Source organism: Pseudopodoces humilis, chromosome 7 (assembly GCF_049639895.1).
Source record: "Pseudopodoces humilis isolate 2021_Gansu_Grassland_sample_001 chromosome 7, ASM4963989v1, whole genome shotgun sequence".
In the NCBI taxonomy this organism is placed as follows: Eukaryota; Metazoa; Chordata; class Aves; order Passeriformes; family Paridae; genus Pseudopodoces; species Pseudopodoces humilis.
In genome coordinates this window covers 13,601,360-13,627,453 of record NC_142206.1, presented here as the reverse complement: position 1 = coordinate 13,627,453, position 26,094 = coordinate 13,601,360, and the positions used below count along the sequence as shown (strand labels likewise).

The window sequence follows — 26,094 nt, the reverse complement described above, 5'->3', positions numbered from 1 at the left end:
TGTTGGGTGTCTTTCAGCATTTATAGGTTTATAATATTCTGTCAGGGAGTGAAATAGTCTAGTGATTTGCCGCACTGGAAATTGGTATTTTTTTAACTCCTGATTATATTCTACCACACATTAGTTTCTCCATATTTAAGTTGAAGGAGCATTACATGCTTACAAAGGCATGTACAGCAGTCTTTTCCTTTCCTGTGCAATGTAAGTGCAGAAATTTTAAGCTTTCTATAGCATCTTGGCTTTACCAATACTGGGAAACACAGTTCCTCATTGCTAAAACTTCTCTGTGGAACTTCTGTGAAAGTTTGTAGAGAAAATGCTCACGTTTTTCTATGTAAGCACATAGCATCATTCTGCATTTAAATGTGTATCTGTGATACTCCACACTCCCTGTACTGCTTTATTAAATTACATCCAGTTGCACTTAAAAAAACATGAGACAGGTGAGGCAAAACAAAACAGCATTCAGTGAAATTCAGAGACAGGAATAAAAATAAACTGAGACATTTAGTCTGCCTTGAAGAAAGCCATAGAAGGTTGGCTTTAAGAGAAAGATGAAAAGAGTGTGCAGTAGGCTTCCATACTGTAAGCAGAAAGGGGCAGATCAAGGAAAATGATTAAAAAGCCCCTTGCTATTAATGGAAGCCATTGCCACAAGGTGTCAGTCATGTCAGTAGCTTCATGTTGCCTGGCAAAAAGAGAGCATTCACACTTGTTACTATGTGCTGTACAAGGCTGCTGTTGGAGGGCATCATCCAACCAAATCTTTTTCTGGGAGACGTTGGGTTGGGGTCAGCTTTCTAAACTCCTTTTTTATTTGCTGGAAGCTACATTGCATGTTTTGCTGAAGCATCTCATACTGCCACAATCTGATGCTCTGCCCAGCATCACAGGTGCTGAATTTGTATTTGTTCATTCATAAGTTTTTAATCATCAAAGGATGGAGCTGGCCCATGAGTGTTACCCTGATCTAAGATTTCAAATAGAAAATCTGTGGCAGAAGTGCAGACTGAATTTGCCCTCAGGTGCAATGCAGCTGCTACTTGACACAATCCTTATGTTGTGGCTGTGGCTTCTTGCAGAGCTCCACTCACCTGGATCGCCGCTCCATGCCTGCCATGGGCTACATGACACACACGGTGAGCGCACCCAGCTTGCACGGCAAGTCGGTAAGTGCAGAGCATGACTCCTCTTGTGTCCTTTAAAATCCATAGTTCTTAATCTTAACTTTATTAGTTAAAGCATAAAGAACTCAAATGAGAACTTAATCTTAACCCAGTAAATCCTATAGGACTTTTGCCTTTATCTGCAATATGAACAGGGGTGAGCTGTCTGTTATTACAGGATTCAAGTTCTATTATGTTTATTTGACCAAATACAGAGTTAATGAAATAATTGCTTAGTCATGTCAAGTAACTGCTTTCTGGGCACTGAGGTGAAAAATGTAATCATAGTTCCTCTCCCTGAAGACTGCTAATTTCCTCTTTACAATGTGTCTAAATACCTGCAGCCTGAAGAGCTAACATTGCTTCTCATTCGGTTAAGGAGACATCAGGCTAAGTTGGCTAGTATAAGAAATTACACAATCGCTCAGTTACTGCAGCACTTGCCAACTAATTCCACCTATCAGGTCAGCTGCTGCGTGGCTCATCTGTGACATTTTGTGACTCTGCAAATGCTTCATTAGTGGCATGCTTGAGTCTGTGCTTCCTTGCCCATTCTTTGGTATTCTACAGTGCCCAGGTCGTTCGCGGTTTTTCTTTGCTTACTGTATTTGCTATAGAAGATGAGCGTTTTTAAGTTACAGGGTGCCAGTGCATCTGTTTCAAAGTGTCTACTTCCTTTTTATACTGTGTACTTATACTATTTCTGAAAATGCTGCATCTTCAGAAATGTGGGTTAAAATACTGTATAAGTTCATTCTAAAGCAAAACCATTTCTTTGTGCTGCTTTCATGGTGGGGTTGGCTCCCTGCACCACATGCTGCATCACCTGCAAACTGAAATGCATCAGCCAGTCTGTACCTTTGTATGAGCTTGTAACTGTGTCAGTTCTGCAGGTGAACACTGGTTCATAAAAGCTCAGGAACATCTTGGATCGTCTACAGTGCTCTTGATTGCACTGGTGTTACGAAACTTGTAAATGTGAAATCAAACAGAAATATACTCACAGAACTCTCCGGTTCCTATTAGAGCCTCAAAAATGGAGCCACCTGGGAATAAAATCTGGTGACTCTTCTTGGAATTGATTAAGGCTTTGGCCTTAAACTAAAGCGCTTTTCTTAAATTGAAGAAGTTTCATTTCCTGATTACCTCACCTACAGAACAGTTGCACTAAGATGGGTGGTAATAACAGTGGTTTCTCCAAAAATGGGCAGACTTCCTAGTCTAAAGTCATCAGCCATCTTACAAGCTGATCTGACAAGAATTGTAAGTGAACACCTCTAAAGAAATGCAAGTGTGATCTGTTGATTTTATGCGTTTTTTTCTAACTACACTTTCTCATTGGCCCAAAACTTGAGAAAAGGTAGTGTTTTTCTTTTACTCTGAAGTTAATTGCACCCAGGATATGAAATGCTAACAAAATAGCAGTTAAAATTCTAGTAAGTTTTTGGAATTTTGGCTAACTACAAGTAGCACATTTGCAACAGTTAAACTTTATTTTGTATTTCAAATATCCCCTTTCAAGAGAGGAGAAATAACTTTGTTGATTCTGTGCATGTTTTCCTTGAAGGGACTATAATAAAAATGTTAGATGAGTGTAACTATAAAATTAAGCTGATAGCAGTCACAGGTGAGGCAATGAGAAACAAGGATCAACTTGAATGTTGTTACTTAAAAGACAAAATAAATTATCTAATCATATAAGTGGGATATTTTTCAGAATTTTATTCACAAAACTTATTTCATACTTTCCCTGAATAAAGGCATTAATATATTAAAATGTGTAGTATTTTAGTGATATATGATGTCTTCTAGTTATGTCTGACGTTCAGTCACGCCACTAACTTTTTCAGTAAAGAGCTGGTCAGTGGAAATTGATCTTGAAAAAATAGCTTTTGAAAATGTATTGGTTTAGGTAGTTCTGTGTCCTATTAGAGGTGGAAACAAAAATCTAGATGTTTGGAGGGGGTATAATGAAGTAGTAATACTGTTGGAAAATATTTTGCCCATTTTTTAGTTGTAAATAGCAATATACTGGTGGAGCAAGTGTGCTTTTTTATGTGCTCCTACTCCATTATTTTGTTCTCTATTCCATCTGTTTTCTTGTATATAGCAAATTGAACTATTCTGCAGTAGTTTCAAATATTCATATATATTGCCCTGTTTTTTCCTTATGTACTTATCTGAAGGCGGATGACACTTATATCCAGTTGAAAAAGGATCTGGAGTATTTGGATCTAAAGGTAAGATTTTAGACAAGTCTGCTTCTTTTTTTATTTTTTTTTTCAACCCAGATGTCTTTATTGTATCATCTTTGTACCTTCAAATTTTAAATAACTTTCTAGTCTGAGATAGAAACTGTCCTTTGCCTATGTTGTGCTTAGAATATTGGGTGTCTTTTTAGTAGTGACTATACAATTAAAGTGCAGACTCAGAAAATGTGGTTGCTTTAGTTTGTAAGAATGACTTGTGTTGCTGGTACTGAGATGAATGATAGGTGGGTTTAGGGAAATCAGATAAAAAACAGACTGAAAATGTTTCCCTGCTCTGTAGCATTAGTACCAATATGAAAAACACCTCTAAGTTAAAACTCATGTTCTCTTAATCCAGCTTTTCTCTTTTAAATCTTCTTAAACTGACTTTTCCCTTGTTTGTATAATGTGCCATATGTTCTTGTGAAAATATGATTAATTACCACTGTCATTGTTTTCATGTTATTACAGCTGTAAGTTTTCAAATGCACCCATTCATCCATCCATCCATAGATAGAATCTGATCAAGTAATGTTAGGAGGTATTTCTTTTTTAAAAAATAATTAAATATGGTACTGAGGGTCCTATCATCTGTCTAAAAGACTGCTGTGTCTGGTACACTTGATGGCTGGCAACTTGAAAGCAAATCTAGAATTCTTAATATCAGATTTTGAGGGAAAAGGAAATCCAGAAAAAAGATATAATTGTTACACTTAGCAAAGTAGTTTGCCACTTTCTGTGGTATGTAAGATGTCTTGCCATATACAAATCAAGTGGTGTTCCTGAAAATCAAGGTGAAGTGAAATTTGACACCTATTTGTCTGTCTGGTTTGCATGTACAGAGCTCACTGGTGCCATGGGGTGTTGCCTGTGAGCTGACTGCATCTATGAGGATGTGTATTTCAATCTTATCTGATGACTGAAGTCCTGAATATATAACCAAATATATAAATGGAAAATATTCATAATACATACTATGCATACATATAGTACTATATATGTATAAAGATAAGGTATTTAGCATATAATATATGTATGATGTATATGTAGTCTAAATGATTGAATATGTAAACTGTTTGAATTATTAATATACAAATTTAAAAATGGTTGGACACATTTAATTTTAAGTCTTGTCCTTGGTTTGTTCATGGCTTTGCAAAGTGTAACTGCAGCCCAATCCATCAGATGAATTTTATGACAAATTACAATTTAAAATGTCCTATAAGATGAGAAATTATTAATAATCACAGTGTTTTGTGCATTATAAAACACAATAATTTTCACAGTTGAAGTGACCACAGGTCAAGCTTCTGAAAATGTGATATGCTTAGCAAAATTATTAGGACAGGCTCTTAACTCTTCAGTGGATTCTGTCCAGATTAATTCATTGCAGTCTAGAATACAAGGAGATATTTGGTCTCTTAGGAGCTCGCCTTGTGCCTTCATGCTGCCTGTAGCACCTAACAAAAGCAGCCAGAAAGAAAAATGTATGGGGGCACCTGATACTTCTGTAAAAAGAAGTTTAATGCCAGTTGGTTCCCTTTTGAAAATCTTGACACTCAAAATGTCAAGTGTGCAAAATGTCATTTCCAAAGAAATGATGTAAATTTTTGAAATGGGCATTTCTTAATGACCTTCTTTCAGTCGAGGTCCAGAAACGTAAAATTTGAGGTCAGGTGCTGAAAGATTAAAGAGACCATTTGAAACTTCAGGTGTCCTTGTATTGGTTACATTTGTGTTTTGCCACTAAATGTAGCAATGCTTTGATTTGTGATATGAGGAACAAAGAAGAGTGTGCAGCATGAAACGAAGCCAATGATACAGATTTTAGTAAGAGCAAATTCCCAGGTAATGCATGCAATGTCTTCCATTTAAGACACTGGAGACTTAGATGGAAAACCCATTAGTTCAAGTCTTTTGACTTCACTGTGCTTTGAATTAGACCCACCCTGATTAAACAATTTCAATTAGGACTGAACATTTTGGAACTGGAATTAAGCTTTTTTCTTTTCACTAAATCCATTATTTCTGAAGATCTTAGAGGTTTCAAAATAGAGCTTTTCAGCATGGAATTGTGATTGAGCAGTTAACTGCAAAATGTGTGACCTGAGAGTGTGTGATCACTGCTGTTTGTGGACTTTTGAGATGCAAGATTTGGGGCTTTAAATCTTGACGTCTGTAACAAGCTGTGACTAAACTTTTGTTTGAAACAGATAGAAAATAATGGACCTCTGATCAACATGATATACAAAGTGCTAAAGAACTCAGCACAAGGGTTACTATCCAGTATACATGTAAGACTGCTTGCATTGAAATGTGCTCATCCCATCGCTTTTTCAAGTAGCAGTCAGTGTTCTGGCTTTTACAGGTGTCTTTTGGTACACAGTAGTGCTTTCTGTAAGATTTTATTTTTACTTCCCTTTTTCCCCCCCTCTTTTGGAGTCTGTATGCAAAATTATGGCTGACCTCAGTGTTTGGTTTCATTTTATCACGTTTTGAAAATGAATGTGTCAAGTAGTGACTCCTGTGTGGAATTTTGAAAATGTGAAAGCATGCTTAATCTGCATTATGTTGTCATCTTCATTGCTTGATAGTTAACAAATTCCTTGCAGTTCTGATTATGTAATTTAAAGTATCCCCAAATTCTATAGACTTGTTTTTATGTTAATTCTGTTGCTTTGAAAAAGGCTTTTGCATTGCCTTAGCTTGCAGGTAATGAAATATGCAGTAATTGTTAAAATTATATTTATAAGACTTAGTAATTAAATAATTTCATTAATACTTTTGAAAGACAGGTTTTTTTCTTCTATATGACATGTAATTGTTGAAAAAAAAATTGAAAACTTCTAGAGGCAATAAATACTACTAATTTTGGTGGTTGAGAAGTAATGTTTCACCACACAAAGGTACATGAGAAGTCTTTAAATGGAGTCTGCCACTGGAGGAGAGAAGACAATATTTACCTCGCTTAGAGTAAAATTTAATTATTTTTAAAAAGCTAACATGATCCTGTAGGTAACTCTACATTGGTAAAATATGTAGCTTCAAATCTGGAGATTGCCATTTGGTAAAAAAACAAACTGCCTCTTCATGCCTCTTCTAGCTCACTAAAAAAAACCAACAACTTCAGCTTTTGTATCAAAATCTCTCCTCTTACATTACTGAAAGCAATATTGAGGTGAATTTTTCTTCATAAAGTTTTGCCTGTATATGAATAAGAATATGCTGCATTTGAATACTACCAATCACCATGTAGTCCTGTGGCTAGTTAGTATTTGCTGTAATCAATCTTTAAAAGTGTTCTAAAGATATTATATTAAATCTTTAGATTTTAAGGCTTTTAAAAAAATGTATTATTTACGAGCTTTATTGTATTGCTCTTTTTGTAACCTCATTTATTCACCAAGAGGGTCCTGTGTGGAAATAATAAACATTTCTACAGACACAGACATGCCTTTATTTTTGAGGTTGATGTGAAGGTTGGAAGTACAATTGAGTATTGTTTTGGTACTGACTCTAAAACTGCGTGATTTGAGAAGGAATGGAACATGTAACCAGTGATTTATGGAATGAGAGATTTGGTATGTGACAGCCACATCAAAATAGATTAATTACATTTAATTCCACTATAGCATTTTTATAGCAGTCTGTCTTTAGTAAAATCCACCCTATGCTGAGGAAGATGCTGTCCTTTGTAGAATGAAACACTTGACAAAAGTTGTATTTTTAGTCATTAATGAATGCTGCTATTGTTGCAACCCTGCATTTGAATAAATTCCTTTGGCTTCAAGAAAGCTATTAGAGCAGAGCTGTTTGAACTACTAGATTTTGCAGGAAAATTTGCAGGACTTTAGTAACCATAGACAGGTGGGATTGTGCTCTTTTGTACAGAATTCCAAGCTGCTGGAAGAGTTACTAAATAGCCTAATATAACTAGTAATCCCTTTTGTTAACACTTCTCAAAAACTAAAGCCAGGTTTGAAAGTACTTGTATCCAGAATTTTATTAATTTTTTCTTAATAGAAGTGAATATTTAACAAAAGTTTTCTTTTCACTGCTGAAGCATAATTAGGTTTTAGTTTGCAAGTAATTCCTTACATATTGAAAATCTGCTCCTCTTAGGTGACAGGACGTGACACATTGAAAGAAAGAAGTACAAAACCTGTCAAAATTGCAGAAAGTGATATTGATGTAAGTCTCAAACACCACTTCAGCACCTCTTGTACTGATTTATCTATTTCTGTTGTACAGTTACATGATCATTATTATGCTCCTTGGGGTGAAATATTACAAGGAGATACTTTTCTGCTTGGTTTTTAAAATCTTATATATGATTATAAAATCTTATATATGTATATGATTTCATTACCAGGTGAAATTAAGCGTGTTCTGTGAGCAGGACAGAATTCTGCAGGACCTGGAGGACAAAATAAGAGCCCTTAAGGAAAATAAAGTAAGTAGGTTAAAAATGGCTTAATAAAATGAAGTAGAAGTTTTTATCTAATCAAAAAATAAAAAATAGGAAATTTTAAACAAAATATTGAATGAATGGATGCTGATTGCTATGTAGTATGTATATACTTCTATGATAACAAGAATTGGGCTTTATTTTAGGATTGAATACCCAGTCTGAGAAAACATGTTTTTGAAAGTGAATATTTTAAACCCATCTGTTTCACTTCCTGTAAGCTATAGCTGTTAATAAACTGAGGTGGTCTTAAAAATAATAATAATTAAAAAAAAAATAAATATATCTATATATCTTAAAATGGAAGTACTGTTCAGGTGGATCCTTTGGAAGAGCTGCTGTGCAAAATTAATTCCATGTTACTTACTCCTGACTAAATGAATAGGGCCTGTTTCATGTTTTAGACAGTATTTTAAACCCTCACATGACTCTTTCACCCATAGCAGTGAACTTGTCCTTAAACAAGCATCTCATGCTGGGCTGAGGTAGGGCTGTCACAGTTCTGTACTGCTTAAGGGATTTTTTTCTGAAATTGTATATTAAACTTTCGTACAGCATGTAAACAGAAAAATTCCCCTCTCACTGCTTTGTGTTTTCAACGGTTTTGGCTGCTTAATGGGAAGATTTAATAGCAAATATCAGATAATTTTGGGTACAAGAGGTAATTAAGGTTCTTAAAGTTCTTGTTTACTTGTGAGTCTCCAAAACAGGAGGCCAGTCCTAACCTCTGTTGGTTTATAGGGAAGACTTGGGGCGTGGAAAACACCTTTCATATTCCTGCAAGTTGATGCATAAATTTCTGTGTAAATGTTGTAAACTTACTCCCATCTCCTTTGTTAGGATCAGCTGGAGTCTGTTTTGGAGGTTTTACACAGGCAAATGGATCAGTACAAAGACCAACCACAACATGCAGAAAAAATATCTTACCAGCAGAGACTTTTGCAAGAGGACCTTATACACATTCGGGCTGAAATATCCAAAGTTTCAACAGTATGTGTTTTTGGTTGCTTCAAGAAAACCATAATTAAAATCTCAGTTAGACTAAAACTGTATTGGTCATTGGATAAGGGAGTTAAGACCTGTTCTGAACAGTTTTGGTTAAGGTACAGGATACTAAACCAGACAAAAAAAAAATTGAACAGTCTCTCCAGACTTAGTTTTCAATGCCTGCCTCCCCTCCCCCGAAACCAAACAAACCTCCCCTAACCTTTTCAATGTCTTTATATGTTAAGTGTGGTCTTAACTTGCAAATCTTTCAGCTAGTCTTTTGAAAATATAAATGTGATTCCAGGATGTTTTTCCAGAGTAAAAGGAATTGGGAGAATCTGTTGATATTTTAGTAAAAATTTACCGTTCATGTTACAACTTAATAAAATTCAAATGTAATTTAATGTTGTTTTCACTCTATTATTATTGCCTCTTCATGAATGTGAGACTAGCTCTGTGTAAGACTGTTTCTCGAATTGCATGAACACCTTCCCTATAGTAAGGTCTGATCACTAGAATGACAGTATTATTTACATGTATCTAGTCAGTTTGTGTCTGTCAAAAATGTATGATTTTCACAGTCAGCATTTAAAATGTATTTGTGGGCATAAATAGCAAGTCACTGTATAAAGGGCTGTACTGGTGCAGAGATTCTGTTACATGCCAGATTGGTTTTGTGTCAGGAAACTGGCCAGAGTTTTTTAACTGTAGGTTCTTGACTTGATTGTGCAAGCTATGGAGTGTTTTCAGGTGTGCAATCCAGTCTAAGCAACAACGTAGACTAAAATTGATCCTTTACTACTTCTTATAAAAGAACAACAGTAACTTCAAAATGCTTTGGTGCTCAGTTAGAGGATGGAGAAAGTGGCTATGAAGTTATCACTGTATTAGAGTATTTGTTCTGTTAACAGGAAATGGAAAATGCCTGGAATGAGTACCTGAAATTAGAAAAGGATGTGAGCCAACTGAAAAAAGCCTTACAGGAGCAGATGAACAGTTCATTGGTATCTCAGGTGAGTCCATTTCTCAGGTGAGTCCATTTCCAGATGCTGTAAACACTTAGAGGATGATTTAATCTGAACTTCAAGTTACCATTTCATAAGAGAAATTTTCTCTGCCATTTTTGCAGTGCACTCAACTGTCATGCAATTTGGTTTTCAGAGTTCAGGCACTGTAGCAGCATGTCTGTGCAGTGAAAAAAAACCACTACATTGTTTTGCAGCACATGCAATAGTTTCTCATAAGTTGTCCATGCAAATCTGTCATTATTTTATTACCTTTTTATTACATGCTGACATCTTGACATTGGTAACGTATTTAATTTATAAGAATGCAGGACTTTTTAGCCTTCCATTTATTTGATCTGACATTGTGGCTTCTTTATCCATTTTTAAGAGCATCAGTCACTGGTTGTTATTGTCATTACTTGTTCATTGTCATGTTCTTCTGTTTATGGAAGATTCATCTCTGCAGATTGTTTTGTGAATTGGGATAAGTGTTTAACAGGCATTAGTAATTGAAAGGCATCTCAGTTTTAAATCAATTATTCAGTTTCAAATTTTGAAAAGAAGCTTTGTTTGAAGCTCAGTTATTTTCTTTGCTGAAACAGATGTGGAATACCAGATTATTTCTACATACCTGCTTATAACTGGTGACTTTATTCTTAGGGATTACAGGATTCTTTTTCCTTTGTGTGAACAGAACACAAGGAACACAGTTAATGTATACATTTTTCTCAAATCTTACTCTAGTTTTCCAAATATCCTGGACCAAAAGAGGTCACTAGTTAAATTTTTTAGCTAATTTGTTTGCAGTAAATATCTGATTTAGATATAATTTGAAGCATGTTTATTTTCACTATTGACGAATAAATGTTTTCTATTGAAGCAAGAGTCGTAAAACCTTTTTTGATTGTGTCAGTCTTCAAAGTACATTCTCATTTACTTTTTAGGGTGGGGGGGAGTGATTCAGTTTCTGGAGTCAGAATATGTAATTGAGCTCAGCTGCAGAATATATTTTAAAGAAGAAAATCCCAGGGGAATATTAGAATAAAATTGTATGAAATTGCTTAGTGTAACAAAGGAAAATTACACCTTTAAACAAAATACACCTTTTTAGGCTATTTTGAGATAAAATTTCCAGTTAGTCTTTAAACACGCTTAAAATACTAGATCATTGGCTTGGGATTCACCAATACATATAGAAGGGAATGTGGTTTGCATAGAAAAAAATGTTAATTCAGTTTGATTAGCATCTCATATTGCATAAGTGATTAATTATAAATACACACACAGCCATAAGCACGTTATGAGTTGTATGTGCATATACTTTTATATATCCATACATATAAGTATGCACAGATATGTTTGGCTAAGTTTTAAAGAAATGTTTCTGAATACCTATTTTGGAGATTCTAAGGGGAACTGATTTTTTCAGAAAATACTGAATATTCTAAAAAACTATTCCTTCAAAGAAGTCTCACTTGAAGTACCCATAATAGAATTTTTTTTATCTCTGCCCAAGGGCATGTAGACTTAAGATTGTTTATCTAGCATTTTCCAATAGCACTATATTAATACACACTGTATTTTTAAAAAATGTAGTCTTCATGGAATATCATTAAAAATTCAGTAAATTTGCAGGCTCAAGTTGCTGTAGGAGACCACTGATGTTGTTTCTCTGTAGCATTAATTAAGAGGTTAAAACCTGAATGTTTGAGCAGCTTGGTAGGAGTAAATCTTGCTTTTTAGAATGTAGCTTCAACTGTGTTTTGCTTAAGGGTTGGGGGAGGATCTGGGCATGCTGAGATGGGTTATGTTATCAGGGATAACTTCTAAGGTGGTAAGTGTTTCTTTGGTTTTGTATCATTCTAAATTATGTTTCTGTTTGAAGGAAGTTAGAGAAATAAAATTTTCTCTCCAAGTTACCCTTACATGCTTGCCAATGAAATATATTTATACCCCTCTGTAAACAGCAATCTTGGCTTTCATAATTTTAAAATCAATTCATCTGCTTATCATTCTGCCCAGGTCCATTTTAGATCTAAAATATTCTCTTCACATCAATATTTAAGTAATGGGAAGAAATAATATTAAAAGATCTGGCTTTTCTGCACTGCTAATCAAACGTTTCCTGAGTGGTTTCAGAAGCAGGATTTTCAGTGCAACGTAGTGTTATCTTCACTGGTTCTGAGGCTTGATTATTGTAAATCCATCATTTGGTTCCTTGTAGTATGATTAATCTCAGAAAAATTAAATGAAATGTGCAAATTTATAGTTTGTGTCCTGACAATCTTTCAAAACTTGTCCTATCTGGCGAGTGAGTTTACTACAGGCAAATAACATTCTCCATCATTTAAATGTTTGTGTTCTTGGCATCCTGTTTGCTGATCTGTAACCTGGCTGAACATATTTCCTGATTTAAGACAGAAAGTGGAAAGCAATTTATATGCCTTCCTTAGCTCTATGAGGTGTAACAGCTTTTAGTGAAGTATTTTTCCACCCTCAGCCTTACAGGATTAATTAGTAGCTATTTTGCAGCTCATGGGAAGTGATGAATTTCTGGCATTCTTGAGCAGTTTGTAAGCAATTCTTAAGTGTTTCACTGCCTTCGCTTTCTTTAATGGTATTGGTTTTACTGAGTTTATTCTTGATGAAAATTTTTGAAATTGGTGTTACCATGCTTTAATTAATTAGATGGCAGCAGCTATTTAAGATGATTGGAATGACTGGAATGGTGGCTTCAGGAGCCAGGCTATGAAATGCACAGGGCCAAGTCCAGTCTGTAGACAAAGCCTCCCTTTCTTTCTTTCCTCCTGGAAAGCCTTAGTAAGGCAAATGGGATGCAAGATGAGACCATGTCCTGGAGCAGCAGCAATGTATTGTTTTAACCTGTAATACATCATGGCCAGTAGGCCTAACAACTCAAATATAAGCAGAAAATAAAATTGTCAGCAATTCTGAGGTGGTTTTTTTTTTTGTTTTTTTAATACTGGATATTTCCCCTAAATCTATTAAGATGTTTTGTAAGGCTGCTTTAGTGGTCTTAAGCTTGATAGGTATGGGATTTAAGAACAAAGTTAATTAAAAGGTTCTGGAAGCTCATGGTGTTTCGAACATTAAACAATGTTTTTGTAATCTGAACAATATTCTAGAAAAATATAGACTTGTTCCTTTTCCCCTGTCTTCTACAGGAAGTCTTCCAAGAGTCAGAAAATGCTCTAAAAATTTTTATGGACAAGGTTTTGTTGGTGTTGTGTCTTTTAAATTTTTATTTTAAAATAATTTTATTTTTTTAATTTTTTTTATTTTAAAATAATTTTATTTTAAAATAATTATTTAACTAATTTGTAAGTTTTCATATAAGTTCTGAAACAGTAGTTTGGTTTGGTGGTATCAAAAGAAGGAAAGGCCCATAATAAATTAAAACTGAGGTATAATTGATTTTTCTTTTTCTTTTACTACTAACAGGAGAAAACACAAATACAAAAAGACTTGTGGAGAATTGAAGATGTTACAGCTGGCTTGAGTGCAAATAAAGCAAACTACAAAACCATAGTAGACTCTATAAAGAATCCAGGTAAGGAGAACATGATGAAAAAAAAAATATACCAATGCATGTGAGTATTTGGGTCTGTGCAGATAATCTGGAAGTTTGATCTGCTGCAGAAAATCAGTTAATTATGCTATTGGATGTGTCAGAAACCTCTGATTGAGTGCATTAACTTGGTGTTTCTTTGCTTGAGGTTTTTTTTTTTTTTGTTGTTTGTTTTTACATACCCAATGGTGCTAAAATGTAACAAGACGTTAAAAAAAGGGAACAAGAATAACAATAATAGGCTAAATTCTTCAAGTTGCAGAAGGGGTTTCTGTCACATGCCAGGCCCTTACCAATGTAGTATCTGTTCTGCATCCTGTTCAGGAGCTTTTCTCCATGTTTTTTCTCTGGGTTTATTGTTTTTATTTTCCCCCTTGTATGCAGCCCAGCTGCCCTTGCTGCAGTTGCCTTTCCCCTCCCTGTTTAGGCAGGTGTTTGTTGGGCACATCAACTCTGGAAGAGAGGAAGGGAAAGTGTGTGTGGTCTGCATTGCTGTGGCTTTATTATGTTTCAAAGACAGAACCTCTAATGTACTGGGTTAGCAAGAGACTCTTAATGCCTACTGCAAAATTTACTTTATATTTAAAGTATCTTTCCTCACCTTTTACATACAGAGATTAAATAGTTCTGAGAAGGTATATATCTGTAAGCAACTTAAGGAATCTGTGGCATGGGGCCAGATGCAGCTTCTGGACTGATTTCATATGACTCCCAGGCTTTTCCTTCCTTTGCTCCCGCTGCACTCCACCAGGAGTTTTATGGGATGATACTGAACTGCGTGGTTTTATTTTTGGCCTGAAAGACTTGCTGGATCCTTGTCAAGAAATGTTTTTGTCTGTTTCTCCCCTAGAGAGAAAAACAGTGCCTTCATTTTCTCAGTCTTCAGTGCCTTCCTTACCAGCTTCCCTTGCTACTGTGGAGAGCAAACTTTCAGTCCCACAGAGCCCTCCACGCAGCCCGGTTAAATCCCCTCTGGAGGTTAGGCTGTACCCACAGCCTTATTTCCAGACCAGGACAGAGCACCAAGCACAGCAGCTGAAAAAAATCGAGCCGCCTCTTCAGTCGCCAGTCAAGCTCAAGCCAAAGGTTGTAAGTACTGCTCTTGAGATTCATGCAGCAGCGTTTCCATTTCCCTTCTGTCAGGAGCAGTGGAAGTGTCATGGTTGGAAAGTGCCCACAGTGTGGAGGCACAAGAGGGGAGGTACTTCGGGTGCTTGTGTTGGAACTGAGCAGGAGCACTTGCAGCACAATGCACGTGGAGCCTATTCTACAGTGGCCACAGACTGGTTTAGAACATAGTAATAGTCAGAGCCTTCCATGGAAATGCTTTGTGGTTGATTTCTTGGGTCTTGCTTGGGCTTTAAAGCCTCAAGCTTCTAGTGTGGACATAGGAGAGCAGGCTGAAGCAGTCACAAATAATTCATACAATGCACTGACCTTTATTTTACAGTTCATTCCAGACTGTTTTCATGCTTTTTGCCAAATCCCTGTGCTTTCCTGTTCCCAGGAAGATGAAGCACCGCCCAGACCTCCTCTCCCTCAGCTGTACAGTCCTGAGGATCAGCCACCAGCTGTCCCACCCCTCCCAAGAGAAGCCACTGTCATCAGACACACCTCAGTGCGTGGCCTGAAACGTCAGTCAGACGAGAGAAAGAGAGACAGAGAGCTCGGCCAGTATGTAAATGGAGATTACAGGGTGAGCACTCACAAACCTGTACACTCACACTTTAAAGATATGGGAACCTTGAATAAAATATATTATTGTTGTTGAAAAATATATGGACCTTTAAAAAAGTAATCATGATATAGAATGGCAGAGAGATAATAATGACATAATAATAATAATCTATGGCGTATAATAATGGCAGAGAGAGATGCAGCAATCCAGAAGCAAAGCTTTAGGATTTGTTTTAGCATTATTAAAACTTGCTGTCTTGTGATTTCACTTGAGCTGATGAGTATTTTTCTGTATAGGTGGAACTGCGTTCATACATGAGTGAACCAGAATTAGCAATGTTAGGGGGTGACCTCAGCCACCCTTCCAGCATTTTAATAAGCCCTGACAGTGGATACCAGACATTACCTACCCGTGGTAAGCTAGGAATTTATGGAGTTGATCTTTAACAATACTGTCTATATAGGAGCTTTTCTCTTGTAGGATTTCCTGAGATGATCTTTATCATGAGATCACTGTTTTTAGATTAACTATCCAGTGGAAGTTTAGAGATTGTGTGCATTTTAATGGTACCGTTACAATCAATCAGCCTTTGGCAAAGCAACTTAATATATAAGGCTTAAAAAGCCCATGGCAAATAATGGAATTGGCTATTAGAATGTCTCTACATTCAGAGTTACTTTTCCTGACAGTTTCTGTGCTATCTTTTGCAAACTCCAAGTATTTTAAAAACACCTATATTGCCATTAAAGTGTAACTGATAAAGTATATGAATATAGTACCCCAGACATTGCATTATATTACATTGACACTCCATCTCCACTGTGCTATGGTCCTGTAACTGTTTGGAGATGAGGATAGAGATGATATTTGAGCCAAAAGCAAATAATTTCTTAGCTGTTCGCGTCTTTATTTCTTCATTTCTAACTGTGAGTGTTTAGGATTTATTTTCTTAGTAGATGTGATTATTTGTACAGTCTATCTACTCTTGTACAGCTGAGTTCAACCTATCCCTCATTTAATGTAAGATTCTAAATTATTATAAATTATTTTAAATTTTCTGAATTTTGATCAGTAGTGACCTGAAATACATTGTTTGGCAGAAATGAAATTTCATGCCTCTTGTCTTCTGAATTGCAAAATGTACGCTCAGATAGTGACCAGAGTGCCACAGCAACAGTATAATAAAATAAAAAAATAACTAACTGATACTTGTCTTATTTTGTCTGTCATTTGATTTTAAGGCATTCTCTTTTTCCTTATAAAGGTTTGTCTGGATCAACTTCCAGATTGCACCAGTCATCTACCATTTCATCGTTTGCAACACTTCGAAGGGATAGGTCCAAGGTAAGTTTTAAATAAACTTCTGAAGGCAAATGTGTGAACTGCTTGAAATAGTTAAGCCCAGAGTATATTTTGTGTAGCAGGAAGTGGGATTGCAGTAGCCTGGGAGAGGACCAAGAGCTGTGATCTAACGAAGTTTCCAGTTTTTCACTTCTGTAAATGAACTGGAAAACAGGCAAACAACTTACTGCATTTCAAGATTTATAAAACAAGGTTTAGAACCAAAAATCAGCACTACTAATAGGAAATACAGAGTTGAAATATGCAAAGAAATGCAAAGTTAATAGAATAAAATTTAGTAATGATACAGGAGAAGGAGTTAATTTTTTTTTTTTGTATACTTCTTATAAAGTATTAATTACAGCATGTGTTTTGTGTGCCTTGTGATTTCTCCAGGAGAGACCAAAGAGTGCCTTGGAACGTTTATACTCTGGAGACCACCAAAGAGGCAAGATGAGTGCAGAGGAGCAGCTAGAAAGAATGAAGAGACATCAGAAGGCATTAGTGCGGGAACGCAAGAGAACTCTTAGCCAAGGAGAAAGGCAGCCTGTTTCATCTCGGTCTTTCATCAGGCCCGTGTCTGCAGACGTAGGCTCAGTATGTTAGATATGCCTTAAAAGGACTAAACTAAAAATACCTTTGGATTTATTCTTTTTTTTTCCCCCTGGCAAGCACTTTCACTTGAGCGTGTGTGATGCTTCTTGTCCAATTAAATTAGTGTTCTGTGGTATCAAATGAGTTCAGAGTGTGAGGAATAGATGAGATTTTTTCCTTGTAGTTAAGGTAAATGTAGCAGGTTCAGCAGGTAAGTTGGTCAGAGGTTAGTGATGAGAGGAGATGCCAGTAAATTGGGATGATTTCAGAGCCATGAATTTTTTTTCCTTGGAAATTCCCTTGGAATTGTATTTAGAAAGTGTCAGAAGCTTGTACAGTTTTAAAACTGCTTCATAATGGAATGGGCCTTTTAGAATGTTCTTTCTCGCCATGGGTATTTTTTCCTTTTAATTCATTAATTAGCCTGCAAGATAGTCAGTGGTAATATCAGGCCAAGGAGGTGTTTGTTCTTTTTAAAAAAGATGATAAATGGAAAATTGGTTTTAAAATCTAATCATGCTGATTAGGAATGTATGTGAGAGCTAATCTATTTTAATTTATACAAATTCTTCTTTAAATCTCAAAATGTAGAATATTCTAATAAGGCTCAAATTTAGGGTGCTGAAGAAAAGTATTTTTGTTGCTTTCTGAGAGTAAATGCTGTGCAGTTTATAATGATACATTTTGGATACTAACCAAAGCAATTCTAATTGGTGAAGTTACCCAGTTGTTCACTTGGTGCTAAACCAGGATTGTACTGTAATTGCACTTATGCTATGGTCTTTTAATTTATTTTTTGTTTGGTCCACTAGAGCTTTAGAATGATCATATTGTTTTACCTAATTCATTGCACAAGTTCTCTTGCTTTTAAATTTGTCACTCATCATATCTAATGCCTTTTTTTTTAATTTTTTTTCCTTGTTTGCTTGTTTTTAATTTGCAGAATTTTGTAGTTACTTTAAAATTTCTAACTGGACTACTCAATTTTTACCAGGCTTAATTGCATTTAGTTCATGTGTGTCAATTGCTGACATTAAAAAAACCTTATAATATTCAGCTTTTCATTCCCACTGTTCTGTAGCACTAATTTGCAGCCAGTTATTTGTATTTACTTTCCCAGTAAATACAAGTGCACTGCTTGGAGACATTCATCTGTTTTGTCTTCTGTTTTGCAATCACACATTTTTTAAAGACAGTGCATAATGTTTGGGAATTGTAGTATGATAGTACCACTGTTGCTTTCATACTTTAATTGGAAGAAATAAATCTGAGCTTCTTATGTTTTCTGACTCACGTAACATACACAAGTTGAATTGAAACGTTTTCATAACACTCGTTATTAACATTTGTGGCAAACACTTTATTTATAAATTTGGGTGCCATCTTGGTCTTTCTCTTGCTGTAAAGAATTAAAATACAGTTTTTCAGCCCTAGTAGTGTTCTGTAGAGATCATCTCTTGTATCTATAGGGCTTTGATATGCAAAAGCATGTTTGATAGCACAATTACTTACAGCATTACAATTATTTAGAAGCCACATTGGCAAATAGTTAAATATATAATTGAAGTGCTGCTCAGTGTGTAACATTTGCTTTAAACATACATTGTATGTGTAATTCTAATTTTTAATTGGTCAGCTCTCAAGTGTAGGATGGCATTTTAAGTATTGATCACAGCTCATGAATTCATTTGTTATATACAATGCCTTTTTAATGTAAGAGTTGCAACATCAAAGCCAATAAAAGCGCTGCTTCGTAAGAATGGTTTGATGTTTTTCTTACCCAATATATAACAACATCTTTCAATTGATACTGTGTATTTAAAATATACTATATCAATCAGGCCTGGTTCGAATATGAGTAGAAGGATGAGTTTGGAGTACTCATATGAGAAAATGTTCTTTTCTCTGTTTAATTCTGTAAGGTTTTAATTTTTTTGAGATATAATTGCCTTTTACCTACTTAACTTTTTAATATACATGGAAGATCCTTCTGAGTGAATACAGAGAGCTTGTGCATGAATAGGTTTCAATTAGATTTATTAATGCAAGTGACATAATGAATTCTAAGGATTTCACATGCAGTTCAAACTTCATCCAAAACAAGCCAAAGATTTATACCAGAAACACTGGAGATATTTTTAAGAAACATAAAATAGGCACATTTTCTTATTGATTCCCTCAAAACCTTGAGGAGATAATCTTGCTGTTGTTGTTTTTGTCCCTTCTTTTTCCTACTGCTTTTAATATCATGTATGGTAAAGTTGCTCAGATCTACTGTACAGCATGATGCTACATCTGAACTTAATTTTTTGAACAAAAAGGTATTGGTAGTATCCTTAATGAGAGTTTATATGTAACTGTATTGTGTCTAATTGTGAAGGGACAAGTGTGCAGTGATTTTAGGTACTCTACATTTTGCAGCTTAGTTTAAATATGCTGAATTTAAAGATCAATAAATATTTAATAGTTCTGATTTTTATTGCTAAATATTTACCTTTTAAAGACTGTGTGGAAGACTTTTAGAGGTTGCTAGACTCTGTTTTTGGTAAAGTCCGAAGAACTTAAAAGTCTTACATTAAAGAATTAAAATTTTTAATTCAAGGCAAGTTAATGCTAATACACAAAGTATTATCAGCTTTAAACAGTGGATATTATTCTAAAAAGATACATAAAATTTTCAAGTTGTGATTCTCAACCTGCACTGTGTAGTGACTCAGAACCACACAGACTGCCTCTTTACAATGCCAAGAGCTACTCTGTCAGTCTATAGGCTTGCTAGTAGTGACACCTATGCTTCCAAAGGTGGTGTTCCATGTGTAGCTGGTTCCATGATAATCAGCAAATGTAAAATTGAGATTAATAAATTTCTTAGAATCTAATACTGCTAAACATGTAAAATTAAATAATACTCTGAATTCCTCACAGCCGAGCTAGACATCAAAATTCCCACCCATATGGGAAAGAAATGCAGGAAATGCAGTTTTCTTTTCTTTCCGTTGTCACTTTTAGGGTTTGCCCCACTGATTCTTTCAGCAGTGTAGCATTTGCAGCAGTAGTAATGTACATTGCTATATGGTGACTTTGACAGTATGGTGGTTGAATGCTGTTAATTGTTTTGTATCTATTACCAGTGGAAACGAGAGCAAGAATTTGATTTGCAGTTACTTGAGAGGGCAATTCGTGGAGAAGACAAGGATGAAAATGAATGGTTAAAAGTTCAGCCAGTAGCAGTGACAGAGACAGACTTGGAGCCTCAAGACTATGATTTAGATATCAGCAGAGAGGTAACACTCAAAATCTTTTGCCTCCTATTCTCTGTCCCAAAATATTAACCTTTCTAAGCTTTAGACAGTGAATTCTCATCTTTTCTTTTGAAAGTTACCTGGAAGTTTGAACTAAAAGGAGTCTTTTGAGTACTGAAAATTTATGACCTGGTATCTTTGGAAGGTTTGTTTTTGTACTGTGTTTTAGTGGAAAGAAGAAATTGAAAAGTTGGCTCTACTCTTTGAAATCTCTTTTATATATCTCAGGCTTTATAAAGGAAAGAGTGTTTAAGTTAGGGAAAGTTCTCTAAATTGGAAAAAAAAGAAAGACGAGAAGACAACATGATGAGTATTTAAAAATGAGAAACAGGAATGAAGGAAAATCTAGTTCCCCAGAGCTACCTTACTACTTTTCACGTAGACTGGCAAATGATGATAGAGAAGAGGAAGCACAGCTTTATTTGGGCTTGGACAGAAAACGTGTTTCTGTCAGCTTTTGGAATGACTTGATTAGTGTTCTGGGCACGAGGTCTTTCCTCAGCTCGAGTAACCGAGATGTCCGTTTGAAATGCGATTGAGCCATCTGGTGGGAAGGAGGGAACACAGCAAGTGGAAAGGCTTCAAGGGGGTACCTTGTGCTGTGTTAAAATGCCATGGGAAATGGCAAACCAGGAAAACTATTAATGATAATTAGGTTAGTAAATGCCTGTACTCTTCTGGAAGCTGTTGGCAGAGTATCATTTTACAGACAGAGATATTTGTAAATGGTTTACTCTGTGAGTTGTTTTCTGTTGAACTCTATGAACAAATGTTTCTTTCAGTTAATATTTGTATATTTTTTACAGAAAATACAGTGCTTCTGTAAACTTCAGAAACAGAAAATAACTTCTGTTCTCCTGCCTTTCCTTGTTGCGCTCTGCTTTTAATTTTTATTTTCCAGAAAGCCTCTGGGGCTATGGGTATCACTTTGTACTTCCTTTAAGCCTTGGATAGGAGACGTTTTTGCTCATAGGCATTTCTGTCCTATTTCAGACTAACTGAAGCAGGTCTGAAGCTTTGAGTGTAAAGCTTCTTTCTCAGTTTACCAGGTTATAATCATAGATTTGTGTTGGAAGGGACAATAAAGATATCTAATTCCAACCCTCTGCCATGGGCCGGGACACCTTCCACTGAACCAGAGCTCCATCCAGCCTGGCCTTGTCCTTTTCCATTTCATGTGGCCATTCTCTTCACCTGGCAGGCATGTCTGTGTTGGAGGTACCTCTGTGCCTCAGAAGGAAATATACTCAGTTGTATCTTTAAGGAAATCTATCTGCTGTTGTGATGATTAATGGGTTTGTTATTCAGGAAGTGATAGGATGAGCTAATGTAGGTTAGATACATTATGGAGATAGAGATACACATTTTTAAAAAGTGTACATATGTCTGTATCTAGACCTCCAGAGAGGAATTGAATTCAAAAGTAGGGAAATGTAGTAGAAAAATGAGGATTTTTCTGGAAGCACTGGCTTCCTGAGAAGGAAGTATAAAAAGTTGAGGCTGTGACTTTAATATGGTTGAGTGTGCCAGTGTGTGCTCTTGGCATGAGATTTCCTGTGAATTACTCAGCCTAAGTACTGGGGGTTAGGTCAGGCCACTTTACATAATCCATTGAATGAGTGTGAACTAAGGTCAGTGGTGAAAAAGTTTAGGATTATTTTAATTGAAAACTTTAAATTTTGAAAACTCATTGCCTCATAAGTGTTTTAACAAAATTCTGATAAGAAGGGAAAAAAGTAGTTTTCCTTTACTTGATTTCCTTTTATCACACATCCTCTATTTTTGTTTTTAAAAGCAGTCTGTTCTGTATGATAAGAATTAATTTTCAAAGTTTGTAAACTGTATTTTCATTGGATGGAGTGAAAATTTCCAATGAAGTAATTTATCCTAGCAAAAAATTGTTTCTAGCTTCTGTGCAATCGTATTAAAATTTTCAGTCTACAGAATTAATTTATGCACTGTGTTGTTACAATCTCACAGTGTAGTGTATTTCTGTTTGCCTTTTGTCCCTCTGCTGCTCACAGAAGATTATCCAGTCTCGAAAGAATGACACCCTAGGTTAACACCTTCAGTGATGTTTCCTTTCAGATGCAGGAAGTTCTGGCTGACATGACACAAATATCATGACATGGATATCTCAGGTTGTCCAGTCAGTCTCACACTGGTTGCTTCTTTCTACTATAAGAGCTTTAGGCAGTGTCCTACTTTGGGCTCTAAGCCTGAGCTGAAGAAAGGTTTTCTGTTGATTCTGATTTCTTGTTATCCCTTTAAATATTTGTTCAATCTGTCTTCTGAAGTAAAAAGAATCAGAGGGAACACTGTCGAAAGGGCATCAGCTAGATATCCAGGAGAAGTGTTTGGCATCAGGTACATGTACTGACTGGGAAAATCTGTGTTTTATTCTTTTGACTGTGTTCTCCCATTGAGGAGGATTTGTCTCAATTTCTTTTAAGTCTTTGTTATTGAGAACTCGATGCTTGCTTTCTTTCTACAGTTGTCAAAACCTGAGAAGGTTGTAATTCCAGAACGTTATGTTGAACTGGAGCCAGAAGAGCCTCTTTCTACAGAAGAACTGGCGGCAAGGCAGCGTAAAGCAGAAAAGATAAAGAATATTCTTACTAAATCAAGGTTAGGTTTTAGGGTTTTTCCCAAATCTTAACCAGAGGCTCATTGAGAAGTACAACAATCTTTATTTCTGTTACCTGAATGTAACTTGTAGCTTTGAGAAAATGCACTCAGAATTTATGTGGTATACTTAGAGCTGCTTTTTAAAGCAAGGTAGAAGACATAGTGATGCATTTTGTGTATGTCCATTTTCTTGTTTAGAGAGTCCTAAAGCAGTAGTGAGTCCTTCCCAAACAACTTGTAGATGAGTGTGAGGAGGAAGGAAAAGCACAAATCTGGCCAAAGGCAGAAGAAAAGTCAGCTTGAGAGCAAGATTCTGTTGTGGCCAGAGCTGGAGTCGTGAAACAACACTTTTGGCTAGTTACAGCTAACACAGAGTCAGCTGAAATATTCACTTTCCAGAATTTCATGTGTCAGGTACCTGCTCTCTCTTTGGATTTGGTGCAGCCTGAGGACCACCAGGTTTTTCCTTTTCCTCTGAGCATTAGCAAGGAATTTTACTAACAGCTTCAAATACATGGCACTTTCGTAGTGCTTTCATTTAAGCACATTAAGCATGTTTCTAAAAAAGGACTTTCAGATGTTCTTAAGGCTATGCAGAAATTGTGACTGAATGTGTGGTGGCTGTGTCATTTTTCCTTGTGTGCCATAGGCATTTGCATACAACATCAACCCTATTTTAAAGAACCACAATAAAATACAGAGCTTGATAGATGAGATCTGAAAACTGCTGTCTGAATCCAAGCTTGTTCTTATCTGCATGGTGGATTTTATGTTTGCAAATGTTAATGTTGTTTTTTGCTTTCCCCCCAGTATGCACAATCTGCAGCCTACTGTTGCCCAGGACAAACACAACTCGATTGATTTAGATTCACAGCTGCAGGAGCAGGAGCGCATCATTACCATTTCATATGCTCTGGCTTCTGAAGCCTCTCAGAGGAGCAAGGAGGTAGCAGGTAATGCTTAGTTATTTACAAAATAACAGCTATTCCTTACCAGCTTCTTAAGTTGCTGAACTCCTGGCATAAGAGAAAGTTTTAGTCATTCATATTCAAAATAGTGAAAAGTGTGTGTAGGTAACAAATGGAGAGGGGCTAATGATTTACACTGAGTATTTGGCCTCCAGTGGACAGGACAGAGGGGCCATAATAGTATGATCAATAAGTTTAGAACTTGGAAACTTGCTTTAACTAATAGTGCTAAAAAAATTAGCATTTTAATTCTTTATAATTACATTAAATAAGATATTTATATATTCATTTTTTAAAAGTAAATTGATCTGTGACTTAAAAAAAAATCAAAAAATAGGATTTAAATTCTTTTTTTTTTAATAGAAAAATTCCCTGATCGAGTGATTGAGATGAGGCTGCAATCATTTGCAGCTTGAGCTGTGTGACAACAGGCTGCAAAAGATCTTGTTAAAATAGGGATTGGCATGTTTCTGTCTGGTGACCAGGATGAGAGGTCAGAGCAAGACAGCTGTGCAGGAATTCTGCTTGATGCCTGGAAATTAATAGATCCTTTGCAATATGTTGCTAAAAGTGATCATTTCACTCTTGATTGCTTTATAGTTGAAATAAGTAAGAAATGTCAAGAGATTTGTATCACACAGTAATCCATGCAGCAGCGATTTCCCCAAGTGTCTGACTGGCCATTTATAACTGGTGCCATTCACTGTTCCAGTGGAGAATGGAAATAATGGGAACTTCAGCTATGATGGAGAAAAAATATGCACATTTCTCATCCAAAGTTGTCAGTTTAAACTTATGGCTCTTGCCACAGCAGCCCTTAAGACCTTCCCATTAAAGACAGATTATTCCAATATCAGAATGCGTAACATGCATTTGCAGTAACAGTGTTGATTGAATGTGGCTGTACACTCAGGGATGCAGTGCCAGCTGAACCTGAGGGGAATGGCATTTTGAGGGGGTGGAATACATTTCCAAAATAGGAATCTTGGGACTTCAGAAAGTTTCTGTGGGTAATTTAACTGACTGGCAGGGATAAAATGGTTCGCTGAGGAAGCCAGACATTATAAAGCTAAACAAAACAAACAGAACAGAATTGTAAAATCATGGAAGCATTTTGGGGATAACCTTGGGACCCTTCAGGCCATTGGTTTTTCAACAGGACTTCTCCACAGTCCCAGTTCCAGTGATCAGCACCTTGTAACAGGTACTCCAGTCCTTGGTTATGGAATGGGAATTCTTTTCATGATGTATGAGCCAGCCAGTGGAGCATTTTGCCACTTGAGTTCTTGCTTCTGCTGGGAAAAGGTCACACATCTGGGAATGAACACAGCCAGTACTTGAAATTATTCTTCTGTGTCAGTACAACAAGAGCAGAGTGCCAACCTTACTCAGAGGTCTTCTTGGGGCCAGTTAAGTTACTTCTGGGTGTGCCTGAACTTGTAGCAACTGTACACTACTGAAATAGGTTTGATTTTTTTAAATGTTGTGTAGTAAATAGAGAATACATTTAATTACAATGGATTTTTGTTTATATATTTTAATTTTTATATTTAATAGTTTCAAAAGTGTGATCCATCAATTTTTTTTAGATATCTGTAACCAAAAAAAATTCTTAATTCTTTAGTTTTCCTCAAGGAGGGAATTAAAATGTGTATTGGCACTGAAATGTGTTTAAATGTTGCTTCAGAAAATCTGCAGTCAGTTGTGAGATAAGTTTAAGTTTAATTTTCTTTGTGAAGTATAGCAGCTACCTCTTTTGTCTTTCAGACAATTAAAGAAACCCTAACATGGTAGCCAAAGACTAAGGTTTTTAAGGAATTCCAAACGTTTGTTTGTGCACAGATTTTGTTGCCACACTTGTACCTCAAAAACTCACTTCTTGAAGCATGCCTTGCTTTGATTTCTTATTCCTTTATTTCTTATTCCTTTAAAAGCCTTTTATATAACTTTCATGGTATTATAAAAAAAAAACCAAAAAACAACAAAAAAACACCAAACAAGAGTGGTCTGGTTTTAATAGAAAATCTACAAACTAAAAAAGAGTTCAGGTTTTTTTAAGTATGGCCTATTTTAAAAGAAAGGCATTTGACGCTTCACACAGCTGATTTTACATTCTC

At 35.8% G+C, this 26,094-nt stretch overlaps 1 protein-coding gene across 9 annotated transcripts in view; it reads left to right on the top strand.

Annotated features, from left to right (window-relative positions):
* PLEKHA7 (pleckstrin homology domain containing A7) overlaps nt 1–26,094 on the top strand; it is a 145,656-nt gene that overhangs the window by 115,695 nt on the left and 3,867 nt on the right. For 4 of the 9 annotated variants that reach the window (XM_088057536.1, XM_088057534.1, XM_088057538.1 and 1 more), the window contains 16 exons: nt 1,083–1,169; nt 3,353–3,406; nt 7,538–7,606; nt 7,788–7,868; nt 8,724–8,873; nt 9,782–9,883; nt 13,340–13,448; nt 14,317–14,555; nt 14,974–15,162; nt 15,441–15,558; nt 16,409–16,488; nt 16,882–17,082; nt 20,211–20,363; nt 22,876–23,009; nt 23,820–23,962; nt 25,137–25,381. In XM_088057536.1, the coding sequence (XP_087913662.1) occupies nt 1,083–1,169; nt 3,353–3,406; nt 7,538–7,606; nt 7,788–7,868; nt 8,724–8,873; nt 9,782–9,883; nt 13,340–13,448; nt 14,317–14,555; nt 14,974–15,162; nt 15,441–15,558; nt 16,409–16,488; nt 16,882–17,082; nt 20,211–20,363; nt 22,876–23,009; nt 23,820–23,962; nt 25,137–25,318 (2,091 nt within the window). In that variant the 3' untranslated portion in view covers nt 25,319–25,381. Of the gene's footprint in view, nt 1–1,082; nt 1,170–3,352; nt 3,407–5,628; nt 5,710–7,537; nt 7,607–7,787; nt 7,869–8,723; nt 8,874–9,781; nt 9,884–13,339; nt 13,449–14,316; nt 14,556–14,973; nt 15,163–15,440; nt 15,559–16,408; nt 16,489–16,881; nt 17,083–20,210; nt 20,364–22,875; nt 23,010–23,819; nt 23,963–25,136; nt 25,382–26,094 lie in introns of those variants that run through there. The other 5 variants (XM_014252127.2, XM_014252126.2, XM_088057535.1 and 2 more) reach the window with 2 other exon arrangements.